This window comes from Bufo gargarizans, chromosome 7 (genome assembly GCF_014858855.1).
Source record: "Bufo gargarizans isolate SCDJY-AF-19 chromosome 7, ASM1485885v1, whole genome shotgun sequence".
NCBI lineage: Eukaryota > Metazoa > Chordata > Amphibia > Anura > Bufonidae > Bufo > Bufo gargarizans.
In genome coordinates, this window is record NC_058086.1 from 24,671,647 (window position 1) to 24,694,176 (window position 22,530).

At 45.5% G+C, this 22,530-nt stretch overlaps 1 protein-coding gene across 1 annotated transcript in view; it reads left to right on the plus strand.

The window, feature by feature from the left end:
- Positions 1–22,530, plus strand: part of LOC122944123 (tubulin monoglycylase TTLL3) — a 55,947-nt gene that overhangs the window by 5,079 nt on the left and 28,338 nt on the right. The window contains 6 exon segments of the mRNA XM_044302352.1: positions 411–529; positions 6,751–6,862; positions 7,207–7,266; positions 7,268–7,303; positions 11,106–11,276; positions 21,980–22,051. Coding sequence (XP_044158287.1) covers positions 411–529; positions 6,751–6,862; positions 7,207–7,266; positions 7,268–7,303; positions 11,106–11,276; positions 21,980–22,051 — 570 coding nt within the window.

The following is a 22,530-nucleotide window of genomic DNA, read 5'->3' on the forward strand; positions in this document are numbered from 1 at the left end:
AGTCCTTACCTCCTACACCTGGATCAGGTTTCAATAGAAGTGATGGCTAATAAGTAACTGGCTGCCAGTCTACCAGATATGGAGGGCAGGGCGTGTACTGGGACGTGTGATTGTTCACACAATACTCCCATCATCTCAGCCGACAATACTCCATTGTATTCCTTTCCGTGTCAGTCTGATCAGAAATCCTCATGTCTCTTGCTCCACAGCAGTAAGCTGATCTGTACAGCATCGTCAGTATTGTATAGTGTTTTTTTTTTTGCAGATCGAGGAGCTTCATGTTGCCTAGCAACCTTGTCACTTCCTGTCTGGGTGACTACTATTTCAGCCCATGTGGATATAGCAGATGTTCCACCTCTCTACGTGATGTCCACTTCTCCTAACCTCCGTATTGTCTCTTGTCTTTTCAGTCTGCCACACTTCGCCCGTACCTCAACACAGTCCGCGCCACCTTACAGGCGGCGATGTGTCTGGAAAACTTCTCGTCGCAGGTGGTGGAAAGACATAACAAACCCGAAGTAGAAGTCAGGTAAGAGACAGCGCCGTTATTTATTTTTTGTTTGTTTTTTGTTTTTTTTTGCTTGTTTTTACTCACTGCAGTGTGGAGAATGATTATTGCTGCTGCCTGGAAACGCCAACAAGCAGGTCCACTGCCACGGACGGATCACATATCCTTAAAGGGGTACTCCAGTCACAAGTTTTCCCCTGTTCACTAGATAAGGGATTACTGTCAGATCAGTGGGGGTCCGATTGCTGGGTTCCCCAGAACATGAGTCCTGGCTGCTCTTTTTGAATGGTTGAGTATACACGCTACTGTTCTTGTGGTCAGTGGGGGTCCCAGCAGCCAGACCCCCACCGATAAGATAGATACAGACGTGGACAAAATTGTTGGTACCCTTTGGTCAATGAAAGAAAAAGTCACAATGGTCACAGAAATAACTTTAATCTGACAAAAGTAATAATAAATTAAAATTCTATAAATGTTAACCAATGAAAGTCAGACATTGTTTTTCAACCATGCTTCAACAGAATTATGTAAAAAAATAAACTCATGAAACAGGCATGGACAAAAATGATGGTACCCCTAGAAAACACAGAACATAATGTGACCAAAGGGACATGTTAATTCAAGGTGTGTCCACTAATTAGCATCACAGGTGTCTACAACCTTGTAATCAGCCATTGGGCCTATATATATGGCTCCAGGTAATCACTGTGTTGTTTGGTGATATGGTGTGTACCACACTCGACATGGACCAGAGGAAGCAAAGGAAAGAGCTGTCTCAAGAGATCAGAAAGAAAATTATAGACAAGCATGTTAAAGGTAAAGGCTATAAGACCATCTCCAAGCAACTAGATGTTCCTGTGAGTACAGTTGCACATATTATTCATAAGTTTAAGATCCATGGGACTGTAGCCAACCTCCCTGGACGTGGCCGCAGGAGGAAAATTGATGACAAATCTAAGAGACGGATAATCCGAATGGTAACAAAAGAGCCTAGAAAGACTTCTAAAGAGATTCAAGGTGAACTTCATGCTCAAGGAACATCAGTGTCAGATCGCACCATCCGTCGTTGTTTGAGCCAAAGTGGACTACATGGGAGACGACCAAGGAGGACACCATTGTTGAAAACGAATCATAAAAAAGCAAGACTGGAATATGCCAAACTACATGTTGACAAGCCACAAAGCTTCTGGGAGAATGTCCTGTGGACAGATGAGACAAAAATCGAAGTTTTTGCCAAGGCACATCAGCTGTATGTTCACAGACGAAAAAATGAAGCATATCAAGAAAAGAACACTGTCCCTACTGTGAAACATGGAGGAGGCTCTGTTATGTTCTGGGGCTGCTTTGCTGCGTCTGGCACAGGGTGTCTTGAATCTGTGCAGGGTACAATGAAATCTCAAGACTATCAAGGAATTCTAGAGAGAAATGTACTAGCCAGTGTCAGAAAGCTTGGTCTCAGTCGCAGGTCATGGGTCTTGCAACAGGACAATGACCCAAAACACACCGCTAAAAACACCCAAGAATGGCTAAGAGGAAAAAATTGGACTATTCTAAAGTGGCCTTCTATGAGCCCTGACCTCAATCCTATTGAGCATCTTTGGAAGGAGCTGAAACATGCAGTCTGGAAAAGGCACCCTTCAAACCGGACACAACTGGAGCAGTTTGCTCATGAGGAGTGGGCCAAAATACCTGCTGAGAGGTGCAGATGTCTCATTGACAGTTACAGGAAGCGTTTGATTGCAGTGATTGCCTCAAAAGGTTGCGCAACAAAATATTAAGTTAGGGGTACCATCATTTTTGTCCATGCCTGTTTCATGAGTTTATTTTTTTACATAATTCTGTTGAAGCATGGTTGAAAAACAATGTCTGACTTTCATTGGTTAACATTTATAGAATTTTAATTTATTATTACTTTTGTCAGATTAAAGTTATTTCTGTGACCATTGTGACTTTTTCTTTCATTGACCAAAGGGTACCAACAATTTTGTCCACGTCTGTATCTCCTATCCAGTAAATAGGGGGTAACTTATTGTTACCAGAATAACCCCTGAAAGGGGATTGTCCGGTAATAATTTATTTTTTCTAATGCCTTCATACTCGCCTGCTCTATACTGTCCCCGCTGTCTCCATCTTCCGGTCCCCACACTCTTTACATCCGGCTGGCCATTGCGCTCCAGTCGGTGACTGGCTTCAGCAGTGGTGGCCACAAGCAGCACGTCACTTCGATTTTCCTCTTAAGGCTGCGTTCAGATTGGCAGTGTTTCCGTCCATGTGCTGCACTGACTCTACTCGGACGGCACGTAGACCCCATCATAATCAGTGGGGCCCCTCACACGTCCGATTTTTTTTTTTTACGCAGACTCTCCGATCAGAATAACCTAGTGCCACGGTGCAGTATGAGATTTTCTCGGGCTGCACCCATAGCGCCCGAAGCTGCCATGTGAGTACGGCTGAGCCCTTTCTTGTGGGTGCCCTGAGGTACCTGGCGAAGACACGTCTGTCATGGCTGTAATTATTATATATCGTGAAGTAGATGAATTACTGCGTGGTACGCCCCCAGATTTGTTTCCGAAAAGAAAGGAACCAAAATGTTCACAAATGCATGGCAGCTTGTTGCCGTGGGAACAGTGACGTGAAGACTTGGTGCTTCCTTTTTGGAATAAGGAACTAGGTTCTTAAAGAAGAAGCGTCTTAGAGCAGGATTACCACTAGACTGCGGGTAGGAAGGTGAATACGGAAAAATGCACAGTGACATACGGCGACTGTTCATATACCATAATCAATGCAGAAAATAAGTCTCAAAATACGTTGCCTGTCTTCTATGCGCTGCAGGTCCGGAAGTGATATGGGCAAGTTCACACAGCAATGCGTTTTATAAGAAGGACCGCGCTGCTTCAATCTCCATCAAGGAGTAGACTGTCGTAGCAGGATTTTTCCGCACTTCCCAAATGTAGTGACATATGAATCCTCACAGTCGCTCACACCCTCCCGGTAGATTATATAACCTTCAAAGAGGGATGTGCGCAGATAGTGAAGTACCGCCACAAGAGGTAAAAAAGCGGACACGGATGTTTTAAAATTCTTTAAAACATAGCCTTATGTTTGTTCAGACCCGACCTGGGTTCCGCTTGACGCTTCGTCTGGGGACGAACAAAGCGTCAAGCGGAACCCAGGTCGGGTCTGAACATAAGGCTATGTTTTAAGGCATTTTAAAACATCTGTGTCCGCTTTTTTACCTCTTGTGGCGGTACTTCACTATCTGCGCACATCCCTCTATGAAAGGTTATACGATCTACCGGGAGGGTGTGAGCGACTGTGAGGATTCATATGTCACTACATTTGGGAAGTGCGGAAAAATCCTGCTACGAAAGTCTACTCCTTGATAGAGATTGAAGCAGCGCGGTCCTTCTTATAAAATGCATTGTTCATATACCATATCTGAGGGTCTTCACTGAAATGATGCAGTGGGACTGCTGCCAGCGTGGTGCCAATCAAGCTTTGGGCATAGCATGTGACACAAGGCAGCTGCCAAGGAACACTGTCTCATCCACGTAATCGCCAGCTGCCACGTAATATGCACTCCTCTGTCCACGGGCAAAGGAACCCGCTCCCTTCTTACATCTCCTACCGTAATAATGCGGAATTGATTCCTCTCCTTATTATAAAGCATAATGCAAAACGCTTATATAAAGTATTTACCCAAAGTGCTTCAGTCCGTTAGAGTCCATAGAATTCAGGTAATTGCACTCGGCTTCAGGTGCAGGATGGAAAACGCCACTTGCAACATTTTTCTCAAGCTGCTATCTGGAAGTGTAGTGGCGCGTTCACAATCGCTGATCCGGTATCGAGCCTCTACACTTGCTGAGATTAGAAGATCCAGCCGACATTGTGCTAACGTGTATGGCTTCTCTGAGCAGCGGCGCAGGCTTGAGGTTGTCAGCCCTGTCAATCAAGCTGCAGGGGAGACAACCCCTTAGGGCTCAAGATCTCTGATGAGCAAATCAATTTGTATGTCCCATGGCTTCCATAACCACCTCTGTGCTGACGACGCTCACATCTACCTCTCTGGCCCAGATGTCTCGTCTCTTCTATCCAGAATCCTAGTGTGTCCATCAGCTATGTCTTCATTCTTCTCCTCCCGCTCAACTCAATATGGAGAGAACAGAATTATTCTTCCTTCCCTAAATCTCTCAGCTCCCCTACCTGACCTACAGTATACAGTTAACTGCACCACGCTCTCTTCCAGGCCCGCTGCCTGGGGTGACATCACATCCAAACCCTCACCTCCACCTGTCGTATTCGCTCCTTCCTCACCCCTGAGTCAACTAAAAGCCTTGTGCACGCCCTCATCCTCTCCCTCCTGGACTACTGCAACATCCTCCTCTGTGGCCTCCCATCCAGCTCTCTCGCTCCCCTCCAGTCTATCCTCAACTCCGTTGCCCGACTAATCCACCTCTTCCCTTGTTTCGCCTCTGCCAATGCCTTTTACCCCCCATTACCCAGCGAACTCAGTTCAAGATACTAATAGCTACTTATAAAGCGTCCACAACCTGTCCCCTCTCACATCTCTGACCTGCTTTCCTGAGGCCTCCCCACATGTAATCTCCACTCCTCACGGCACGTCTAAGGGTCCATTCAAACGTCCGTGGTGTATTGCGGATCCGCGTTACACTGGGCCGACACCCCCCCGTAGAATTGCCTATTCTTGTCCGCAATTGCGGATAAGAATAGGACATGTTCTATTATTTTGCGGAGCCGTGGCCCGGAAGTTTGGTGTGCTCTCCGCATCCCATTCTGCCCCATTGAGAATGAATGGGTCCGCACCCGTTCCCGATATTGCGTAACGGATGTGGACCCATTTCCGGACGTGTGAATGGACCCTTACTCTGTTCTCCTCTGGTCTGTTCTTCACACAATCATCTACAACAGGCATCCTCAAACTGCGGCCCTCCAGCTGTTGCAAAACTACAACTCCCAGCATGCCCGAACAGCCTACAGGTATCAGCCTACAGCAGGGCGTTGTGGGAGTTGTAGTTTTTACAACAGCTGGAGGGCCGTAGTTTGAGGATGCCTGGTCTACAAGATTTCTCTCCCACTCTCTCTGGAACTTGCTCCCAACACATCAGACTCTCCCCCAACATCCAAACCTTTAAAAGGAACCTGAAAAACCACCTCTTCAGGAACGCCTACCGCCTGCAATAAGCATTCTGCCACCATGCAGCCATACAAGCAGCTTCTACCCTCACCTTCCTTCCCCTTGTAGATTGTAAGCTCTTGCGGGCAGGGTCCTCTCCCACTCTGTACCAATCTGTTAAAGGGGTTTTCTGAAACTTTATAACTGATGACCTATCCTCTGGATAGGTCATCAGTAGCTGATCGGTGGGGGTCCGACGCCTGGGACCCCCCGCCAATCAGCTGTTTGAGTAGGCAGCAGCGCTCCTGTGAACTCTGCAGCCTTCTCTCAGCTTTTCCTAGGCCATGTGATGTCACGTTCATTGGTCACGTGGCCTAGGAGCGTCTCGCAGCCCAATAGAGGGGAAAGGGGCTGAGCGTGATACCAAGCGCAGTTGCTATGCTGAGAGATGGCCGCTCCGGCCTCCAGCAAACAGTTGATCGGCGTGGGTCCTGGGTGTCAGACCCACACCAGTCGGATACTGATGACCTATCCAGAGGATAAGTCATCAGCTATAAAATCTTGGAAAACCCTTTTAAGTTCATGCACATTGTACTTGTGCTTTTAGGCCTCTTGCACACAGCCTTTATTTTTTTTTTTCGTTTCCGTTCTGTCTTTTGCATTTCGTATACGGAACCATTCATTTCCGTATGCCTTCCATTTCCGTTCCGTTCAAAGATAGAACATGTCCTATTATTGTCTGCATAGCGGACAAGGATAGGACTGTTCTATTAGGGGCCAGATGTTCCGTTCCGCAAAAAAATGAATGCACGGAATGCACACGGATGTCATTCGTATTTTTTGCGGACCGCAAAATACTGAAAAAGACATACGGTCGTGTGCAAGAGGTCTTTATATTATGTAAGTGAACCCCCTCTTAGATGTAGAGCACCACTGGACTGAGGACAAAGAAGGAACTCTTTCCATTCCTTCTTTTAATGTGATGACGTAGGACTAGGATCTGCTGTCCCCTTATGATGGCGGGGGTCCCTGCGGTCAGCGCACATAGTGATATAGCATATGTTGTGTATAAGAAGCTGTCCCTTAGCATCTCCATCTTCTTTTGCAGGAGTAGTAAAGAACTGCTCTTACAGCCAGTGGTCATCAGCAGGAACGAGAAGGAAAAAGTGTTGATTGAGGGATCCATTAACTCCGTGCGTGTCAGCATCGCAGTGAAACAGGTGAGTTGACAAGAGGGGTGGTCTGCCTCAGTGGCTCTTCAGCTATTGCAAGGCTGCAGACCACCATTGTGGCCGGGAAATGTCCATGTCCACCTGGTCACTCCTCCTATCTCTATTTACCACTGGGTGGTACTTATTTCGGGCTTGACCCAGATGGGCAAAAGATCTCCTGCTTTGGGGGACCCATCCTCTCCCTGTCAATACGTGTCCAAAATACCAGCCAATCGGCAGCCTGGCTTAGACCTGATGTTTTTTGTTTGTTTTTTTGCCCCTTCAGTTGGGATGAATTGAAGGATTACATTTTGTATATTTTAAATGGTTACTTTTTTTTGTTTTACTTTTAGGCTGATGAAATTGAAAAGATTTTATGTCACAAATTCATGCGCTTCATGATGATGAGAGCAGGAAAATTTCTTTATCCTGCGCAGAAAGCCTGTAGAGGTGAGCACCGTTCTCCGCCCATGTGTTGCAGAATCCATGAAAAAAATTAAATTAAATCACAAATTTATCTTTGAAGTGTCCATTAGAGGTTATCATGTTCCTGTCTGTTTTAATTATGAGAGGTGATTTAAAGGGGACCTGTCTCCAATTATATTCCAGGAGTCCCTATCTACGATGACGCTCCGTTTCCTTTGCACCTGTGTAGATAAGGGGGTTATCTAGGATATTGATGGCCCATCAATATCAGATCTGCGGGGTCCATGGTCCTGCTCCCCCACCCATCAGTTGTTTGATGTATCCAGGAAGTAATCACCAAAATTAGGGTCCATTCACACGTCCGTAAGTGTTCTGCGGATCCGCCAAACACGGACACTGGCAATGTGCATTCCGCAATTTGCAGACCGCACATCGCCAGCACTATAATAGAAAATGCCTAATCTTGTCCGCAATTGCGGACAAGAATAGGACATGTTCTATTTTTTTGTGGGAACGGAAGTGCAGATCCGCGGATGCGGACAGCACATTCCTGGCCCCATTGTAAATGGACCCTTACACCGCTCCGTCCATTGTGTAGTGGACAATGCTGGATCTGCACTCCTGCTGCCGTTCACCTCAATGAGAGCAGGATTGCAGTTACCAGCTCCATGCACTAAGGAATAGATGGCGGTTTGTAGTTCCAGCACCGACTTCCTAGACAACCCCTTTAACCCTTTAAGGACCCTGGCATTTTCAATTTTTGCGTTTTCATTTTTCACTCCCCACCTTCCCATAGTCCTAACTTTTTTATTTTTCCTTTCACATAGCCTTATGAGGGCTTATTAAAATTTTTTTGCGGGACAGGTTGTGCTTTCCAATGGCAACATTTACGGTTGCATACCATGTAGTAGGGAGCGGGAAAAAAATTCCAAATGGGGTAGAATTGGGAAAATGTTAGTATTTTTACACTGTACACTATGCGGTAAAATTGACCTGTTATCTTCATTCTCCAGGTCAGTACGGTTCCAACGATACCACACTTCTATGATTTTTCTTGCGTTTTAATACTGAACAAAAAAATTAAAACCTTTGAGGGGAAAAAAAAATAAGTTTTTCATTACCATATTCTGACCCCTATAACTATTTTGAAGCTATGTGTACAGGCTGTGTGAGGGCTCATTTTTTGCGGGACGATCTGTTCTTTTTAGTGATACCAATTTTAAGTGTGTGCGACTTTTTGATCACTTTTTATAAAAAAAAATATTGGTTACTTGAAGTGACAAAAAAATGGCAAATTGGCTGTTATTTTTTTCCCGCTATGCCGCTTGCCATATGCCATTAATATTGTTATATTTTAATAGTATGGGCATTGTCGCACGCGGCAATGCCCATGATGATTATTATTTTATTTTTTTTAAGGAAAGGGGGGTGATTTGAACTTTTTTTTATTTTTATATATTTGTAAAACTATATATATATATATATATATATATATATATATATATATATATATTATATTATATTACTTTTTTCAAGTCACCTTGGAGGACAATAACTGGCGATCATTCGATTGCCCATAATATTCAGTGATGGCTAAATAGCCATCATTGAAGACTTCATTTGCACTATATCAATACAAGGCTGCCACCTAGTGGCCTGTATTGATATATACATCTAATTGACTCTGAAGCCTGCTTGAGGCTTTGGTCAATTAGCACAGTGTAACAGATTCCCTGATCTCAGCCGGGGAAACTGATACCGGACCGGAAGCGTGCGACTTCCAGTTCCGGTCTGCGCGGAATGTGACCACGGCATCTGAAAGGTAAGATGTATGCGATCAGCCATAAGGCTGATCGCATACATGTGCCGCAGGTCTCTATTTAAAATAGCAGAGACCCCGCGGCTAAGGCGCCCTCTGCGAGTGGGCGTCATGTTTAGGGATCAGACCCATGACGTAGCTATATCATGGGTCCTTAAGCATATTGCGTTCTTCTGGGACGGCAGCTCCTACTGCAGAGGCAAGTATCTGCCTGGAAGCATATGGGCTATGGTAGACACTCCACCAGGCATCCAGGCTCATTATGCAGAAGTTTGCATCTTGTTTCACACGCTGCAGACAGAGGTCCCCCTTACACATCCGTGTAACATGATAATCGTTGTTTCATCGATGAGGGACCCCTGTTTGGTCCCTGTATCTGTTTTTTGCTCCCCGTGTGTCGCCTGAATTCCATGGCACTGCCAGGCTGAAAATTAATTTTCAGAGCATCTCCTAGCAACGATCCATGAAAACCGTGGACCAAACATGGACCGCATCCGTGTTGTGTCTGTGGTTTTTACGGACCCATAGACTATAATGTTCATGAGGGATCCGCAAAAATAAGGCTTCCCTCCATGGTGTTGCCACGGTCTGTGAGAAAACCACTGGTGTGTGAATACTCACATAGAAGTCAATAAATAAGTGTGCTGTCTGTGGAGACCGTGGGCAGCACACGTCCATGATTCGCTGACATGTGGAGGAGGCCTTACTGTGCAGTGTAGAACATGCCATCCACATTCTGCGCGTAAAAACAAGCATGCTACAAAGTCTCCAAATCCACAGCATGCTCATTATGTTGCAGAAAATGCTGCAGATTTCAACCGTTGGTGTTAATGGTTCCAGATGAGCCGCTGATCTGATTGCGTTTCTGGCGAGATCCACGGTAGAATGGTTTTCCCGTATGTGGATGTCCCCCCGCTGCTGCTGTTTGTTCCTGGGCACCGACTCTGTCTGCCTGTGTTCCCCTCTAATATCCTACACACATAACCGATCACATATAATTGGGGACATGTTTCCTTTAAACTATCACCTTCTATTGTTAAAGGGGTTGTCCAGTGGTGGTCATTTTTATAATTCCTCAATACCGCCCTGGTTCCTGCTGTTCTCCACTTCCTGGTCCTGATTCGACATGCTGGAAGTGCCAGGAGATGTTTTATAAGCATTTAACAGGTGCTCATTTTTGCAAAAACAGCCATAATTTTATAATTCTGGACAGCCCCTTGAAATTAGTTGTTAGTCTCTGGGGACCTTTTCTTCAGCGGCCGCACAGGGAGAATTATACTCGCCTGATCCCCACCGCGGGGTTCCGGATACATCACTGGTCTGGGGTCCAGTTTGACACAGGTCACGTGGCCGTTGCAGCCAATGACTGGCTGCAGCAATGAGTTGTCAACCATGTGTAACACGACCCAGCGACACATGGGAAAACAAGTCACCGCTCCGGCCAGTCATCTGCTGCAGTGGCCACGTGACTCGCCAGATGTTGAGGTGGGTAACACAGAGACCTGTGGTACATGAGAGAGAGCGATTGAGTTGGAACCCAGCCGCGGATTTCCGGTAAAAATGATTCCCACCGGAGGTCCGACCATGCAGGGTCATCTGAAGAGAAGGTCCCCAGGGGTGAACAACTCTTTAAGCCTGCTGCAGTTTGTCGTACTGGATACTATGTATGGGTATGTTCGTGTACAAGTCTCTGTTCACATTGCTATCAGAGGGTTCATTTGGACAATCTTGGCAGATTTTGATGAAAGAATAGTGCAGTACGCGGCGCTATTCTTTCTATCAAAATGGCAGAACCTGATGAACCCCATTACCGTGCAAGAAATCCTCCAGAGCTTTGTGATTCATGTTGTATACAGAAGCCACAGCCGCAGTGTGAACTCTGCCTAACATCTTCCACAGATGTCACGGTGTAGTCCTTCTCAGGAGCTGCTGATGCAAAGGAGCAATTAGCGGCACCCATCTGATTTGGAACGGCGTTTAAAGCGATGGTTTTTATCTTGTTACCAGGGATACGACATCAGCTTCCTGATCACAAACTTCCACACGGAGCAAATGTACAAACACAAGCTGGTCGACTTCGTGATTCATTTTATGGAGGAGATCGACAAGGAGATCAGCGAGATGAAGCTGTCAGTCAACGCTAGAGCCCGTATCGTAGCCGAGGAATTCCTTAAGAATGTAAGAGCACTTACCTCTGACTAGGAGCGGATGCCGTCCGCCTCGTGCACCTTGAGCTTGGAGCCTTCCTCAGGGCACCAGCAGATCTGGACGGAGTTAATTGACTGCAGAGACCCCCACTGGTCCTAGAAATAATGGGGGTTGTCGGGTGTCCACACATTTACAGATCTGACAGGGATTGGACCAAGAGCAGCATTTATTGCCCATCCCCAGGACAGGTTATAAATATATGATCACTGGGGGGTCTGACCCCTGGGACCCCAACTGAACACTCCTCCGTTAATGGAGCGCTGTTTCACACTTGTGACCACTGTTCCATTCACTTCTATGGAAATGCTATTGTAGCGAATGACATGGTGGTCACACATGCGCATCACTGCTCCATGCACACAGGGCACCCCCGTGCTCTTGTCCCAGCAGTTGGATCCCAGCGATCACATTTGTTTTTTTCATATGTTAGTGGTTTGGTTAAAAAAAAAAAAAGTTGCACTTTCAGTTTCATTCATTTTCAGACCTTCTGATATTCAGGTTATGACCTGCTCCTAGTTTCAGGCTTCTCTTATGTGGATATGTCCCTCCTAGTAATACAAGCAGCTGTGTGTCCAGGATGCTGCTGCCTTCACTAGCTCTCATGTATTAGCACAGCTTCATTATTGGACAGATTTCTCCTTCTACAGACCATGAGGGGTCTTCTCTCTCTAGTGCTAAGGAATACGTGAACCCACCCCTGCAAAGTCTGCCATGGGCTCTTTCCACTCTCTCCGCATTGATACGCTACCTAAATGATTCATACACGTCCTGTGCACTCTGCAGTGTTTGCTTACTTATCTATTGGACACAATGCAATCTGTGTGATCTGCCCTACCTGAAGCTTTCACTTCTCTCCACACTCTGATCTGTTATGTACATCCTTTCTTCATGCACTGCAGCTATCTAAAAGAGAACCCTTCTTTTTCTATCTGATTCCAAGCTCCATGTCCTGTACAAAGACCATGCATAAGTTATGAAAATCCTATCTGCCTTTAAAGGGAACCTGTCACCCAAAAATCGCCTATTAAGCTGTTTACAGTACCTTATAGTGCTGTATACTCGGTTCTTGATGCACTTTTTGTTCGTTTTCCCGCATGTCTGCTCATTCAGAAATCGTAGTTATATTCAGCTGCTGCCCCGTGCTGCAAGTCAGGCTTGAAGTCACGGGGGCAGCGGCCTCGGCGTCTTACATGGCCCTCTCCCCGCCCCTGCCTCTGTTACTGACAGCCGAACTCCGAATCCGGGACCGCGCTCAACGGCCGCATGCGCAGTAAAGGGCGGCAGGAGCGCGGTCCCGGCTGCCGCGCGTACTACGCGCCGTCTTACTTTCGCCGCACTGCGCATGCGCCCGACATCCTGTATCAAACGCGCCCGCGCCCAGATGCCGGGCGCGGGCGCGTTTGATACAGGATGTCGGGCGCATGCGCAGTGCGGCGAAAGTAAGACGGCGCGTAGTACGCGCGGCAGCCGGGACCGCGCTCCTGCCGCCCTTTACTGCGCATGCGGCCGTTGAGCGCGGTCCCGGATTCGGAGTTCGGCTGTCAGTAACAGAGGCAGGGGGCGGGGAGAGGGCCATGTAAGACGCCGAGGCCGCTGCCCCCGTGACTTCAAGCCTGACTTGCAGCACGGGGCAGCAGCTGAATATAACTACGATTTCTGAATGAGCAGACATGCGGGAAAACGAACAAAAAGTGCATCAAGAACCGAGTATACAGCACTATAAGGTACTGTAAACAGCTTAATAGGCGATTTTTGGGTGACAGGTTCCCTTTAACCACCACTAGGGGGAGCTCAGGACCTTACTGCATACTGTTTATACATTAAACTCCTTAATAACACTGTATGCAGTCAGCTCCCCCTAGTGGTGAATTCAGGAGGACAATTCTGTAGATGTGTGACATGGAACTTTGTGTCTGTGTATAAAATTCTTCTCGTTGACAAAGTGCCCTAACAGTTTCCCTTTCTCCACCTGTTTTGCAGTTTTAAAGACCGATTGTGGACTGCGGATGTGACTCCCTCATTTTGCTCCTGGATCTCTGCATCACTGCCCAGCGTGGCGGGGAATAAAAGGGCCGAGGGAGGGGGCTTGCATTTAGGTGCAGAATTAAGGAAACGGTGAATGTCTGTCAGGTAGACCTCAGGGGGAAATGTACATGGCATTTACCTTCATTCCAAATTCCCCCACAGGATGGGACAGAATATTTTTATTGTTATTTTGAGAGAAACTTTATGTGCTTGTCTGAACCTGTAATCCACTTTATTTTCTATATTTCTTCCATTTTTATTATTGCTTTAGATTTCTTTTTTTCCAGCAGTTTCTACAAAGAAGGTCCTTAAAGTGATTTTCAATAAGTGCCCAAAACTGGAACCTTCAGTGGCACTGAAGGGGTTACTCTCGAGTGCATTATCAGCTCTCTCTCTCTTTCTCTTTCCATTCCCCTCTCCCCTAATAATTTTGTTTGTTTTTTTGGGGGGGAAGCAAAGCCGACCAAGGATTGAGTGCGCAATACACAGCCTGGTGCATGTATTGTAAGCTGCAGGCATTCTTCCTGCCCTCGGACACGCCTGCCAGCGAGACGGTTCACGTTTTTTTTTTTTTTTACGGACGCCGCCATCTTCTCCAGAGGTACTGTAAGGCTTTCTGTCCTGCCCGGCCTCACCCACAGTTGTTAAATGGGAGATCATGAACCCTCGTCAGAAAGCCTCTCGTCTATATTTCCACTCCATACGGACTTTTTTGCCAAATCACACGGTTTATTTCATGACGTGTTACTGAATTGTAAGAGCGCTGGTCCCCCCCCCTCGCCCCCTGCCTCATGAGAATTGGCAATCTTCAAAAAGAACAAAGTGATATTCTGTATCTTCTGCTTTTTTTGCACTTAACGTAGATTTTTCTTATTCCAAAAATAAAGCCTTTTTGTCCTGTCTCTGCTGTTTTTTGCTGTTCTCATTATTGGTTTGCGTTTAGTAAAATGGTTGTCGGTAAAGGGTTGTCCCCCATCTGGACCTTTACAGGATATCCTACTGATACGCCATAAATGTCCCAAAGTGCTGGTCCCACCTCTGGGATCCACTCCTGTCTCAAGAACAGGGACATGGAGAAGACACCACTCGTGCACGCTGTTCTCTATTCACTGCTATGGGACTTCCAAAAAAGTACTTGCTCATTTTTTAGTCCCATAGCGATGAATGAAAGAGTGCTGCGCATGTGCCGTGTCCTCTCTAGTCACTGCTGTTTTCTGAAGTCTCTTAGCAGTGAATGCAGAGGAGGCCACATGTGTGTGACATTCACTGTGGGGCCCTGAGCCCTCGATATGCCATAAATGTCCTTTAAAGCGAGTATAAGACGACGGTATAGTAGGTGGTCTTCTACAGGCTGACTTTATTGTAGGAGGTCACCCAATAATGGTGGTCTTTCATTCCTTTCCATGAAGGCTATGTACACCTTCAGGGGCATTTTATGATCTCATTTTGGGCTAAAAATCTTTTTTTTTTTTTTAAGTTGGTCTTTTATTAAAGGGGTTCTCCGGGAATTAAGAAAATGAAAATACTTAAGTGTTACTTTATTATAAATATATTTACAAATAGCTTTCATTCGTTATAATGGCTCGTTTTGTCTGGAGAGCAATTATCAGGAGAAACAAAATGGCCGCTGTCCCATTAGTTCACACAAAACCTGTTCTGATCACACATGAGGACAAGTTACTTCACAACACCTGAGGTAAAGAGCTGCCTCCTCCTCCTCCTCTCTACTTATTAGGAATTATGATCCTAAATACAGATGATAAGAACTTTAGCTGAATCTCTGGGGAATTTAGTTCATGAGGAGACATGAAGTGCAGAGAGGACAGACTGTGGTAATGGAGACTGTAAACAAGTGCTGCTGCTCATTAGCCTCACCTCACCCTCCTCTCATGTCTCCTCATCATCTCCATTCCCTGTATTCAGGATCATGATTCCTGACAAGCAGAGGAGGATGAGGCAGCTCTATGGCTCATTGTGGTGAAGTAACTTGTCCTCCTGTGTGATTAGGACGGGTTTTGTGTGTACTGATAGGACGGCGGCCATTTTATTTCTCCTAATGATTGCTCCCTAGACAAAATAAGCCATTCTAAATAATGAAAGGTATTTGTGAATATATTTATATAAAATAATATTTAAGTATTTTCATTTTTATTATTATTTTTTTTATTCCTGGAGAACCCCTTTAAAAATGTTCAGCCGTTTCTGAGTTACATGGGTTAAAAATCAGTCTGTTTGCAAGTTGTGTTCATTGAATCCCGTCATGTGTAGCTCTTCTCTCAGAGCTCCTGACTTCATAAACGCTTACTTAAGGCCTCCTGCACACGAACGTGTGTGTCCCGTTGCCGTATTGCGGACCCTGCAATACATGGGTGCCGTTCTGTGGGCATTCCTTTAATGGGTCCGCAAATCCCGAGATGCGGAATGGTGCAGTACGGAACCCTACAGAAGCACTACAGAGAGCTTTTGTGGGGTCTCGTCCCGTACTTCCGTTCCGCAAAAAGATAGAACATGTCCTATCTTTTTGCGGAATGGCCGGATCGCGGACCCATTAAAGTGAATGGGTCCGCTGCGGCTGCCCCATGGATGGTGTTCGTGCACAGCACGACCATGGGGTGCACGCGCTTGTGTGCAGGAGGCCTAAGCTATATTCTTACCTTTTTGATAGGAATTGAGCTCTAATTGTTTGTGACAGGGATCAGCAGCCTTCAGCACTCCACTCCACATGTGGTCAAACTACAGCTCCCAGCATGCACACTTGCTTGGCTGTTCTCAGAACTTCCATAGAAGTGAATAGAGCTGGGGGTTGTAGTTTCACAACAGCTGGAGTGCTGTAGGTTGCTGACCCCTGGTTTATAAGGTCAGATCACAAATGAGAGGTACACATGTGCCATCAGATGACAGGATTCAAACATCTTGCAAACTGATTTTTAACCCTTGTATCTCAGAAACGGCTGAACATTTTTAATAAAGACCAATTGAAAAAATTATTATATAGCCCAAAATGCAGTCATAAAAAATTGCCCTGAAGGTTTCCATAGTCTTTAATCTCACACAGTTGCTTTCCGTCCACCCATGAGTCCTATAGTGGCCGGCACAGAAGTATTAAACTTTAGCCTGAATGGGTTGACAGTCTATTACAGGTTTTAATTAAGTATATCCCAGCCTACATACAAGATACCAAATTTGTAATGTCTGCCGTGTACCAACTGGGTTGTGAAACCGCCGTGTTGCACCTTTACCCAGTAAGCCACCTACCCTGGCTATGCAAGCACCTGAATGGTTCCTGGTGACATCCAGTGATTACCGGTATTCATCTGCCTTGCAGGATTTTTGGCGCACGTTGGCATGGTTCACAATGTTTTCTCCAGAGAACCGGAGTGTCTATTGGAACAAATTGGGGTCATTTATCAAACTGGTGTAAAGTATAACTGGCTTAGTTGCCCATAGCAACCAATCAGATTCCACCTTTCATTTTCTAAAGGAGCTGTCCAAAATGAAAGGTGGAATCTGATTGGTTGCTATGGGCAACTAAGCCAGTTCTACTTTACACCAGTTCTCACCTTCGCTCACAAATATGTCATGGCAGGTAAAACACTATTTGCATGACAGTGCTCCTCTGTTTTTCCACCCCCATCATCTGGTATGGCCATTACATGGACGACCTGTTCTTCTGGAATTCCCATGTGGCGCTCGTACCAGATTTTGTGCACTACTTAAGCAGCAATCTTATATGGGTTTAAATTTACTGTGCGTCTCACTTCTTAAATAGGGTATTCCGGTTACATGAAATTGATGACCTTCAGTTCCAGCAGTGAGCTGAAAATGGGGTGGAATTGGGGGAAAAACAACACAATTGCGCCAATTTTATATGGTTTTGTTTTTACTGCGTTCTCTGAGGTAAAAATGACCTGTTAACTCCATTCTCGGGGTCAGTACGATTACAGCGATACCACATTTATGTTGTTTTTCTTGTGTTTTCATATTTTTTAGAAAAAATAAAAACTTTGAGGAAAAAAAAGGTTTTTTTTTCTTTGCTTTGCATTTTCTGGCAGGTTGATCTGTATTTTACATTTATACCATTTTGGGGTGTGTATGACGTCTTGATCACTTTTTATTCAACTTTTTGGGGAGGTAAAGCAACGAAAAAAAGTTGAATCGACCATTTAGATTTTTTTTTTTTTTTTACCATACAGAATAAATCCTTTTATATTTTAATAGTTCCGTTGTTTTTAGAAGCAACGATACTAATTATCTTTTTTATTAATATTATTTTTATAATATAAACTTTTATTTTTCTTTGTAAAATGGGGAAGGGGAGGTGACTTGAAATTCTTATTTTTGTATATTTATTTATTTTTTTAGTTTTTTTCAATTTATTTTCATACTCCAGGGGGCTCTATGATCATTTGTCCCATAGACTGCAGTGATTTGCCATTGCGGTCTATGGGAAGAGTCTAGTGGGTTCCTATCAAGCCCTGTCACAGTACACAAAAGTCTAATTTGCATAAAAATAAAAAACATTTCTCAGGATTTGAGGACCGTGTTTTTAGAAGAATGATATGGTTATGTGTCAGGGCTCCTACACTACATGGCGGTATGTTCAGTTTTAAACTGACTGTGCAGGTGACAGCCCCCCTTTAACATATACACACAGTACAGGATCCATGAAAGCTAATCTACAGGGGGTCTAACAGAAAACAGGCCTTGTAACCCATAGCAACCAATCACAGCGCAGCTTTTATTTTTTCAGAGTAGGTAAACAAATAAAAGCTGAGCTCTGATTGGTTGCTATGGGCACCAAGGCCAGCTTCCTGTTAGGTGGTTTGTATACTTAAGGCCTAGCAATTATTTTCTAGTTTGGTGACTTATTGGAGGAAATTACACTGACAAGGGGCAACATTCGCCCCAGGCCACTTCCTCCTTGGACACTATGGAGGGAGAGTTATCAAAACTGGGGCAAAAGAAAACTGGCTTAGTTACCCAAAGCAACCAATCAGATTCCACCTTTCATTTTCCAAAGGAGCTATCAAAATCAGTTTTCCTTTACTTGATTTTCGATAAATCTCCCCCTATGACTCCAGGAAAAGGAAAATCGCCTTCTTACCTGAGGCTTTATATAACCACCTATTAGCAGGACTTTTACACGGTGCATTCACACGACTGTATTTGTGTGTCTGTATCCGTTGTGCAGTTTTGCGGAACAGATGCGTACCCATTCTATTCAATGGGGCCGCGAAAGATGCGGACAGCACGTCGTGTGCGAGCATGTCCTATTCTTGCCCGCAATTGTGGACAAGAATAGGCTTTTCTATCATAGGGCTGGCTGTATGCAATTTGCGGAACTCACACAGCCATTATCAGTGTATTGCAGATCCGCAATTTGCGGAGCACAAAACACATACAGTTGTGTGAGTGCACCCTAAGGTGGCGCAACGAAGTGTGCTGTAAACAGTTTCATCATTTCCTTGTATTTGCACAGCACCTAAACGTGGGGGGTGGGAAAAGGGATGGTGCGATTAAAGAAAGCTTTAGGGCACGTTCACGCAGCAGATTTTTTGCAAGGATTTCAGCGCATTTTCTGTACCGAAACAAAAACTTTTTTTATCGGCAAATACATACAATGTGCATTCGTTCCGTGTGCGGATGTCAAATCTGAGGTGCCTTAAAAAAAAAAATGGAATTTCCATATTTTTTTTCCTGCTGTCTCCTCACAGAAACCACAGCTGAGGGGCCACATGTGGATTAGCCCCATTGATGGGGGTTAAATCTGTGTTTAGAAAATCAGGCATCTCAAACTCGCGGCCCTCCAGCTGTTGCAAAACTACAACTCCCAGCATGCCCGGACAGCCTACAGGTATCAGCCTACAGCAGGGCATTGTGGGAGTTGTAGTTTTACAACAGCTGGAGGGCCGCTAGTTTGAGATGCCTTAGATCAAATGCTAATTCTGCTGCAGAAATCAGGAGGTCGGCTTCGCATTTCTTCTGAAACCTTCCTGGTGTGAACACTCTCGTAGGAGTTTATTCACATGACACGTCGTGATCCTGACTTGTCATGACATCATCAGTCATTTTGGACAGACCCTCTAATTGGCAGTGTTCAGAGTAGCCAGCAGGTGGCAGCATGGCACTGATAATAAGGGAAAAGCTTATAGTTTAAAGGAGTATTCCGGTTGCTTGAAGTTATCCCCTATCCACAGGATCCTACTGCTGGAACCCCCACTGATCATGAGAACGGGGGCCCCGCACTCCCTGCAGCCCCCCTGCAGTGAATGGAGCAACCAGTCGCAGCAGCTCCATTCATTTTTATGGGAATTCCAGAGATAGGTGAGCACTGTACTTGGCCAGCTCCTCCTATAAGGGTATATTCACACACACAGCAGATTTTTTTGCAGACTGAACATTACGTAGCTCCATGAATCTGATTAGGGTTGATTCTGCATGATTTTCCACAAATGCTATTCTGTACAGTTACAGAAATTTTGGCATGCGTGGGTAAAGCTCCATAAGAATACCTGCACATGATGCGGATTAAGCGCAAAAGGGTGAAATCTGCGGTAAAACTGCATCAAATCCGCAACTTAAAAAACGCAATTACGTATTGTGTTTTTGGGGTTGCGAAACGGACAGAAAATCGCACGGGAATTGGTGCTGATTTTCTGTGTGTTAACCTGCACCCGTATGCAGGTACCCTAAAGGATCCCATCACGGAATAACACGAGTAGATGGGTCATTGCCTCTCAGAAGATCAGCTTGTGCAATTCCTGAAATACACTGTGCTGCTGTGACGATACTTACAATCTGCACTGTATGCAGACAGATTCGGAAAACGGGGGTATTTTGGAGCTGGATATAATTGGTTTTATCTGTACGAGCGCAGCCTAAGGGTATGTTCACACAGCGACGAAATCTGTGCCAAAATTTGTATCAGATTGGTTTAAATGGGGGGAAAATAGCAATTGACAGGTCAGTTCCATGGCGAAGGTTACACTGAGCTTCACACATTGCACACAGGGTGTCAGGTGCATTACAGAGCGGCCCAGGAAGCCACCAGTTACCGCAGGAGGAGTAGGATTATGTTTCCCAGTTGCCTGGGAAACAGTCGTCCAGACGACAACAAACAGAAGGGGACGGATTATCCAGGGATCCTGCCTGCATGTCACGAGGAGGTGCAGCAGCAGCACGGCGCAGGACAGAGGGGCAGCTGGATGTGCCAGGTCCTGATATGCCCGGTAAGATGCCAACAGCCTTTGATGTGTCGCTCCATGTCCTGCTGGAAATAGGCATAGAAAGACCTAGAGAGATATTATGGTGGAGAAGATCCCCCAGATAGCTGCTCACAGGTGATGTGTTGTCACTTTGTCACAGAGATCGGAACCAGTTGTTGGAGAACTGCATAAGTGGCAATTCCATAACATGTTAGTAACTCATTAAATAATATGCAGCTTGCTCCTCATAGGTTATCATGAAGGGAGCAATTCCCATAGGAGCGTTGTACAATGGAGCTGGTATTCATGCATTAACTAATATATTAAGTTTGCAAAAAAAAAATATTATTATTTATTTTTTTTCATTTCACAGATTTATGCACCATTTTCTCTGTCTGTATCTGTTAGTATTTTTTGCTATAGGAATAAAAAAAAAAAAAAAAAAGCCTGGAAAATGTGAGCTTAGTAGCTCAGTGTATGACCAGTAGACAGTAAGCTTCTAGGGCTCCCCCTAGTGGTGGCTGCGCAAAGCCAGAACTGGTCCCTGAAGGGGACCTTGCAATTTTCCTTTCTTTGCATTTTTTTATTTTTATTTTTACTCCTGGCCTTCTCGGAGCCATCATTTTTTTATTTTTCCGTTCACATAGCCATAAGAGGGCTTGTATTTTGCAGGACAAGTTGTACATTTTAATGTCAGCATTTACTAAGGAATACAATGTAGTGGGAAGCTGGGGGGAAAAAAAACTCTAAATGGACCCCATTTGTCAATCCACTGAATGTCTTTTTGCCTTTATTAAGTGTATTTATTCTGTTTTAGGTCCAAAATGATGCGCCAATTAATTACATAATCTATCGTTATAGGGAAGAAAAGTCTGTGCAGTATGAGTATTACTGCCTGCAGCCACCACTAGGGGGTGCCAACTGCATAAGCTTTTTATAAAGTTCCTATTGAACTCAATGGAAGCTGTATAAAGCTGTAGACAGCTCCCCCTATGACAGTGGAGAGACAAATGGGAATCAGTTCAGTTCTGAGCCCGTTTCCACCAGCCTTCCCTATGGCAGTCGTGCGCCATGTTTCTGTAGATCAATGCCACTGTCTATAGACCCTTATGGCCACCATTACAGATTCCACCCAGTTTTCCCATATTTCTGGATGTTGAGGCTCGTGTCGCTGTATAACTAGGTAGGAATTCCATTTCAGGAGCAAGGGAAAGCTGGATGACAACCTTTTTGCAGGATATTACAGTGACCATATTGGTCGTCACCCATCTTTTCCAGAAACAGATCGAACTAAAGAAACTGCTGCAATAAAATGAGAAAAGAGGGCGAAGAATTATATTTGTAGGGAAATGCCCTTTAAATCGCCCCATCCCCCGCCTGCAGACCACGGGGTAACTCCATTGTCTTTCTGTATACAGGTCGGTCCTGGCACCTGAATGACAGATCTGCCGCTGGGAAGTCTTTACACAAAGGACAATAGTTGCCGCCAGCGCCGGTGTCGCCATGGTTACCCAGGTGAATGCTCTTTTATGTTTGTACATAAATAGGGACAATGGGTTCAGTGCACCGACAGCTCGGCTCAAAGTTTGCTTTCCACCTACACATATCGGGGGCTGTCAGTGAGGCCTGCGCACAACCACAACTGCGCTAATACTGCTGCGGCCCGCCAGAGCAAAGGTAACTTAAAGGGGTATTCCCATCACAGAAAATGGGGGTATATCGCTAGGATATGCTCCCAATGCCTGATAGGTGCGGGTCCCACCTCTGGGAACGGAGAGGCGAGAGTGCTGGCTGGAGGACCCCAGGGTCCGGCCACCACCAAGTGCTCTCCCCATACAAGTGATTGGGAGCGCACCGCACTTGCGTGGCCACCGCCCTCATTAATTTCTATGGGGCCGACGGAAATAGCTGAGCCAGCGCCCGGCTAATTTCGGCGGCCCCATAGAAATAAATAGAGGGCAGCTGCGCATGCGCAATGCGCCCTCCGCCAGCTT